The sequence below is a fragment of the Myotis nattereri genome (assembly GCF_964212035.1).
Source record: "Myotis nattereri genome assembly, chromosome: Y".
Taxonomy (NCBI): Eukaryota; Metazoa; Chordata; class Mammalia; order Chiroptera; family Vespertilionidae; genus Myotis; species Myotis nattereri.
Window position 1 is genome coordinate 15,520,513 of NC_138094.1, and position 7,758 is coordinate 15,528,270.

Consider the following 7,758-nt stretch of genomic DNA (forward strand, 5'->3'; position numbering starts at 1 on the left):
TCTCTTTATTACTGACATTTATTCACAACCATTCAAGCAAAGGTAATCCCCGCATCTACCACCCAAACCTCAGTCTCTCCCCCTGAGAGATTCAGGTGGATATTTCTAACTCCTTAGGACAAATCTCCCCAAAGAAACCATTGAGTCCCCTGTCAGCATTTCCCCCCACCCTGAGTATTTGTCTGAAACTGGCTGCTGTGTTCCTGTACGGTATACTTATGTCCGGGTTTCAGTGCCCAAGGGCCCAGAGTAAAGCCTATGAGATGTACACCCAGCTGGACACTCAAGCAACAGGATCACAGAATGGGAGTTGGGTCAAGGAAAGTACTACAGCCACAGTGAGGACAGGGGTAAGCGCAGAGCCAGACCATGCTGGGCCGCCCCAACTCCTGCAGCATATGCTTCAGCACGGCATGCATCTGGGCAAGTCGGCCCAGGTTGATGGTGCCGCTCCTTTCCTCGTAACTCTCCAGGGGGGCCGCATAAATCACGCAATTCAGCTTGCTCAGCCCAACAATGTGGCGAAGCAGGTCCTCCAGGACGATCATGGAGATGGGGTTTTCACAGAAACTTAGGGTTGTGAGCTGGGAGCAGTGGCTCAGGGCTGGCAGGATGTCCAGGAACTGGGCATCCATGATCCCACACTTATCCAAGTCCAGGTCCTGGAGAGTGGGGGAGGCTCTCTCTAAAAGAAATCGGAGTGACCCAGAACTGATATTGGTCAGGTTGAGCCCACTGAAACTCAGGCCTTTCAGCTGGCTGACATTCAGTTGCTGGGATAGATGTCTCAAGTCTCTTTCGAAAAGCAGGCAGTTAGTGATGGACAGGGTCGCCAAGGGGGTCCTCAGGCACCTGGGGAGACATAGAACAGTTACATGTGGGGGATGGACCTGGTGGGCAGAGGCAGGTGAGGATGATGCAGGCCTTCAGGGTAAAGAGGCCCATGTCACCAAAGCCTAGAGTGTTCCGGATGATGATCAAACCCAGGATGTTGCACAGTGAAAAGTGACATTCAAGTCAGAGCAAATTTGAGTGGAATCTTTCCCCATCTGTTATCTGCTCCGTGATGGATTCAACTGGATGAAACCTCACACACTCCATTTACTCATCCGTCAAGTGGAGCACATCATACAGCCCAGCCCAAACACACAGGTGTTCTGAACATAAAGGTGGGAGGTAAAGATGGGAGGAGCTCAGAAAGGAGCCTGACCCAGGGTCTGAAGCAGGAGGCAACCAGTGCATTTTAGTATTGGAGACATGTCCTGAAATGCCTGCAACTCGGGCTTCCTTCCAGCCACAGCCTAGACCCCTGTCACCATCATCTCTTAGCCCAATGAGGCCTCTGGCAGTTGTGCAGAAAGGGCTAACCTGGGCACAGTCAGGCAACATCAAACGAGAGCTGACACCCTCCAGGAACTTAGATCACTGCACTGTTTACAAACCACCTATCCAATTTCGTAATGACTCCCTCAGGAACCCTGCATTTACCACGCATTCTGTTTGCAAGAGCCTATGGCAACCCTTGGCAGACAGGTGAATGAGGCAGGTTTGGAGTGAAAGGCTGCCATGGCCAAATCTCTAAGTGCGGAACTTAACCCCTGAAACCTCACCTCTGATTGGCTTTCCCCTTGTCATTGCAATCCTCACTTGGTTCTATTGCATCATCTTCCCTTCCACACCACTTACAAGGATGCCCAAAGCTACCATCCCCTGGCCTGAAGCCTCCATTACGCCAATTCCTAGCAAGGAGTCCCTTTAGTAGCCTCTGTCCTAGTGCATATGTCCTACCTTTGTCTGGGGGGTTATGTGACAACATGCAAGGTGACAGAGCGGTGAACAAGACACTGACTGTGTGGACCGTCTAGTGGCTCAGGCACTCTAGCACTGCTGAGGGACTGCACACAGGAGAGCCCATCACTGTGCACTGAAATGGAAAGGGACTCGATCTGGTCGTCAGGGAAAGCTCGCCACCCCTCACCTGAGGATCTCGTCCAGGCGGCCTCTGAGGATGGAGACATCATCCAAATTGAGCTCCTGGAGGTGGGGCAGGCTGAGGAACTGAGAGGTGACCAGGCTAACACACTGCTCCTCCTCCTCCAAGGTGGTGTGAGAAGACGTGAAGACATGGGAGAGATGGAACCGGCGCAGATTGCCCATCTGGCCCAGGTAAGGAGCGAACTTCCTCAGGGTGGACAGCTTCCAGGTACAGTTTACCTCCAAATCCTGGACAGAGTCCAGCTGCACCATATCCAGGATGTTAGTGTTTTGCTTCGACATCGCAAAAACCTTCAGCTTCTTACAGCAAAGGTGCAGCAAACCTCTCCTCTCGCTGATTTTCTTAATCAGGTAGCTGAGGGACTCATCAAGGACACCTTTCTTGAGGCAAAGGTCTACTAACAGCTCCACAGGGGCCAAGGGTGGACTTGGCCTGGCCGTTAAGCTGCGCACTTTCCCCCTCTTCCTCATGGGCTGCGGGGCCTCAGGCTCCAGCAGTGAGCACAGATGGGCTCTGGTTCCGGCCCACACAATCCAGAACTCCTGATGAACTCTCTTCTGTAAATTAAGCACCTGCAGTTTCCATCTCCTGTGGAGAAAATAGGAGTTATGCTGGGGTGCATTATGATAACAAGGAATAAGACCATGAGTCTAGGAATCTGGGCAGCTGGGCCAGACACCTGACTGGACTTTTGACTCAATGTCCCAGAATCACCTGCTCCTGGTGCTACTGGGATCCTTCATGGTCCCCATTCCTGGTACATTTAGGTGCCACCAGGAAGGAGTGGGCTCGTGTCCCTTCGGTCACCCTCGGCATTTTCACCAGCCGTATATATCCGAAGCCTGTTCCCACAATGACCCCAGCAGTGGCTCCAAGGCCTGCCTCAGTTCTCCCTTTGGCCCTGCACACTCCCGGATCCCAGCTGTAACTGCTCAGATCCCCAGGGTGCTACCAGGCAACTGAATCCCCCATACCTGTGTCGAGTGTCCTGGGCAGGCAGGACATCGAGTCCCTCGAGCACAGCCTGCAAGATATCCTGGTAAGGCTGCCGATGGTTCATCAGGGCCCCCAGAGGGAGGCAGGGGAAGGGCCAAGCCTGCACCATGGCCTTCAGGACTCTGCTGTGCTTCCCAGCGAAGGCTGCCATGAACAGAGGTGGGAAGAGCTCCATAGGAAGCCACTCCAGAGCAGCGATGGCTGAGGCTTCATCCCGCAGCAGGCTCTGACATGCCAGTTCCAGGAGTCTGGGTGGAGCTGGGAGGCTCATCCCCATGAAGCTGCTATGAAAGAGATCATGGGAGACAGTCAGGAGCAAGGCATCTTGTCAGGCTGAGCATGAGCAAACCCGGCCCTTCTCCCTTCAGAGGGACCAGCTGAGGGCCAAAGGCACTCCTCCAGCAACAACTGGAGCGCCCCCCAAATTACCCCAACCCCGTTTTCTGCTTAGAATCTCAAAGCCACTCAGCCCTGCCTCTCCTCTGCCACTGGCAGGACAAGAACCAGGCACCAAGGAGGGGTGAGATGACAACTGGACACCTCCCACTTCTACCCACTGGCTAGCTGGAATTCTGCTGTGCAGTGAGTACTGGGAACCAGAGAGATCATTCCACCCTTTCCAGAAAAAAAGTTTCTGAGGATCACTGAAGGACTGAAAACACCTGGAGTGGGGAGCAGCCCGTGGCCCAGGACTGCCTCTTGCTAATTTCCAGGAAATAAAATAGATGTGGAAGATTAAGGAACACCCACACAATGGGTACCATTGAGGCTTTTGACGCATTTTAAATGAGGAATATAAAAGCAGCACAAACGTTTCCTGAAGCAAGGGGGAGCTGGAGGTGAGAAAAATAACGATTAATTCCAACATGTACATTTTACTGTGTGTCCCTTCTCTGAATATTAGAATGACCACTTTATCCATGACAACAGATGGCTCACATGTCACCACTAAGGCTCCTCTCAATGAGAGGCTGCAAGCCATGGTCAGTGTTGCTCAGTGCCTTGAGCCTCCTCCTGTGCCCGCCAAAGGTCTCTTGAGGGCTCCATTCCTAACCCCCGTAGGGGGTGGGCAGGAGCCAGCTGATGGATGTTTCTCACATCAATGTTTCTCTCTCTCTCTCCGCCCACTCCCTTCCTCTCTTTCTAAACATCAATTGGCTGTTATGAAAGACTTTCATTAAGACCTGTTTTCACACAGACAGCCCAGCCGCTAAAAACTACAAAAAGGATTTTGCCACTTTGGCCTACAATAGGTTCCTTAGCAATACTTGACTTTCAGACACAGCAAAAACTTACCCTTTGAACCTCTATGAATGGCAAATGCCAAAACAGAAATCAAAACATTTTAGAATAAGGCAAACCTGCATCCAGAGGCAAAGGCAAAGTCTGCTCATTTGTATGGAAGAAAGGACAAATCTCTGGGTTCTTGGCCTACAGGTCGTTGGGGACCGCCTTAGGCTCCTGACTCACCAGAGCAGCATGGTGCAGGGAGCCCTGTGCTCAGAGCTGGACATTGACTCTCACGCTCTAGATTCTGTTTCCTCCTCTGCCTCCTCAGAAGCCATTATGCCCCGTCTGACCACACCTTCCTTCTGAGGTCCTAGCTGAAATGGCTACTTCCACCTGAGAGCAAAACCTTAGCCCTGGATCTCCAGGCATTTAATCCTGATGGGGTTTTGCACTCTCCACACCTCCAACTGAACCCTAGGTCCATTCATGAAAGGAAAAGAAAAGGAAACCAGCCTGGAAGTAGACTTGATGTGGGTGTTGGTGCCACATCAAAATTCCCTAATGTTCCCGTTAACACACCTTTAGGGAGACAGTGTATCATCTGAAGAGCGAAAGAATTTCAATGCAACTGTATTGAGTACCAAACAGCCCCTGAGACTTGATGTTACCTACAATTGCAAATCCCGTACCCATTCAAAGGGGAACAGAGGGACAGCTGGTCTTCCAGATTTTGAGGAGCAAGCCTTCCCGAGAGGAGGTCAGGCCAAAATCACATCTAGGGATTGATCAGGAGAAGGGAGGGGCTGCACGTTTGGAATGGGACAAAGGGAATTACCCAGGACAAGGTGAACATTGGGGAAACTCAAAGACACTGACTGCATCAACTTGAGAACTTAAAAGGCTAGTGGTGAAGTAGGAAACTGGGTGGATCCCTTAAACCCAAGCTGACGGGGCGTATAGGCAGGAGATTCTGTCACCCTTCCTCTGTGGAGGTAAAGGGCATTTCCTCTCAGAAGAACCAGATCAGCTCAGCAACCTGGCTTGAGAAAATTAAATGTGAAAATGTGGGTTGTGGTAAGGCCAGAGGAGGGGTGTGGCAGCTGAACCTGGGATGTGACTTATACAATTCTGAAAGCCATTGAGGGCTGAGAGTCGTGGGCTCTTTGGAATCTTGGAGGCACAGTAAAAAATAAATGTGGGCCAAAATACCTGTGTATCCTTACCAAGGAGCTACTACAAAGGGCATTCATTTTAGCTCAGGAATCCTATTCTACATCCCAACCTTTCACAGGCAACAGGTTATTCCCAGCCAAGTTCCAGGGGCCGGGGCCCTAAACATGACTGCCAAAGTCTGTATAAATAACTAATGTTTTCTCAACCCCAGGGAACAATCCATGCAAATTTGGCTTCAGAAAGCTCCTTCTGGGCCCAGGCCTACAACTCTCACTCAGATTGTGAGGGAAAATGTCCTCTCTCAGGATTAAGCACAGTGCACTGATACACCTTCCCCTTCAGAAGATTTGAAGCTGTACTTGGCATGTAAGGATCTGCCATAGTTTGGGATATCCCCATGCTGTACTGAGTCACACATTGGATCTTTTGAAATCCAGGGAGACACAGACAGAGAGAGAGCCAGAGGGCGGGGGGGGGGGGGGGCGGGGGGGAGGCAAGAGAGAGAGAGACAGAGGCAGAGAGGAGCAACTTTTCTGTAGGCTCTTCTGTACCCCCTGCATTGTGATGCCCAAACAACTTTCATATTCCAGGCAGAGGGACCACGTGACAGATTACCACAGTGGTGTTGACCTGAAAATTCCAGACTGGCTGATGAGGTTTCTGGAAGTGGTTCAAACTGTAATGAGGTCAGCAGTTGAGTCTAGACTTGGTATCATGGGCTTAAAGCCGGAGTGGTGCCACCTGGGGTGAGATTTTCTCTTTAACACAAACATTACATGCACCAGGCAGAAACTGGGAAATTGGAGGAGCCCAAGCTCAGGCAGCTTCTATGAGATTCCAGTGTCCAGGAGATACAAGGAGGCAGGAGGGACCACTTAGAATGACCTAGAAACAAAGTGTGAGCGAACATGCCTTCTTCATGAGCAAGAAATACTCCTCTATCCACCACCCCCCCCATACGGAGCCTGCTTTCCCAGGGCATGTGCTGTGGCACTGGGGGCAGGAGAACTTCATGCCCAGTATTGGACAGGCTCCGCCGACTCCCAGCACCCACACATGAATTTGGGGGATGTTTTCACCACATCCTGGTCACCTGCCACCTGCTCTCATCATGGCACTCACTTATGTACAGGACACAGTAGCCTCTGAGCCCATGAGAAGGGCCATCCTGTGCAACCGCCTTCTCCAGTCAAAAAATTGCTACTGTGATCCCAGGTCATCTGCCCTTGTGACCTCTTTTTAAGAAAGGGGGTCCTTAGAATGTGCTCCAAGTCTGGGACCCTCTTTATGCATCCCTGGAATGTCAGTCAGCCCATCAGGAACCTGATGCTGGGGACACCCACTGACAACAGAAATCAGGAGTTCTCCCCAATTCTTCTGAGCTGTTTTGGAGAACATGACAAGCTACAGTGTATAGAAGGAAAATCAACATCCCAGCTGCCTTTCTGGATCCAAAGAGGCACCAAAGAGGCAGGACGATGCCCTTCCTGGGTTCCACAGCAAGCCCTGCCTCTGTGGGCCTTCAGAGGCCCTGGGGACCAGTCCTCATGCATGGGCCTTCCCATCGTCCAATCTCTTCACCCAGCCTTTGAGCAGATACCCTTCCAGCTGGCTTCTTTCCCTCTGCAGTCAGACCTCTTCCTACACTGACCTATTTTGTCCTCTGTGCCTTTTTCAAACTCACAAGTCTCTGCTGGCACTACCTGACCTGCCTGTGCCCAACAATACCTGGTTTCACTTCAGACCCAATGACATCTAGACCTAAACAAAGGATTGCCTCTCTTTCTTGCTCCCCAAGGAGAGCATGCCTCACGTCCAGGACATGCCTGGGTCTAGCCATTGAATGCCAAGGACGCTGTAGGAGGGCTGGCAGGAGGCACTGGCACAGAGTGGACATGTTCTCAGGGATGTCCACGGGTCGGCCGATCCTCGCCCGCCAAAGACAGACTCCTCTCCTCTCTCTCTTCAATACATGATTTACTCAAGAACAGTCACTGAGTGCCTAAGGTGCATTCACTGCTATTCCGGGTGACCTGCAGGGACACTTCATGAGAATGTCACGGTCTTCCTCAGAGAATCTCTGAGGCACGAACCCTCACTTGTCTGAGTAGAGAAATGAAAAAACAAAACAACTGGGCGGGAAAATGTGTAAATCACAGGCTGGTCTTGCTTTGCCCTGTAGAGCATGCCTCACAGAATGGTACCTCCAGGTATAACCTGCCCAGCAATCCTAATAACCATAGGAAAAGTTGTCATTTTTCAATGGCCATTACAAATTTTTATAACAACATTAAAAACTCTGTTAGAAACATACCATACATGCAAATAAATAAAGTTTTAAAATCACTACTTAGCACCCTGTG

General features: G+C 51.0%; 1 protein-coding gene across 1 annotated transcript; it reads right to left on the reverse strand.

The window, feature by feature from the left end:
* Positions 1–296: 296 nt before the first annotated feature.
* LOC308512350 (melanoma antigen preferentially expressed in tumors-like) lies at positions 297–3,263 on the reverse strand (the record flags this gene model as incomplete). The annotated part of the gene is made up of 4 exons (XM_081082122.1): positions 297–852; positions 1,489–1,496; positions 2,086–2,584; positions 2,971–3,263. 4 exons carry the CDS (start codon positions 3,261–3,263, stop codon positions 297–299), a joined length of 1,356 nt encoding a protein of 451 aa, XP_080938248.1.
* Between the last annotated feature and the right edge of the window lie 4,495 nt (positions 3,264–7,758).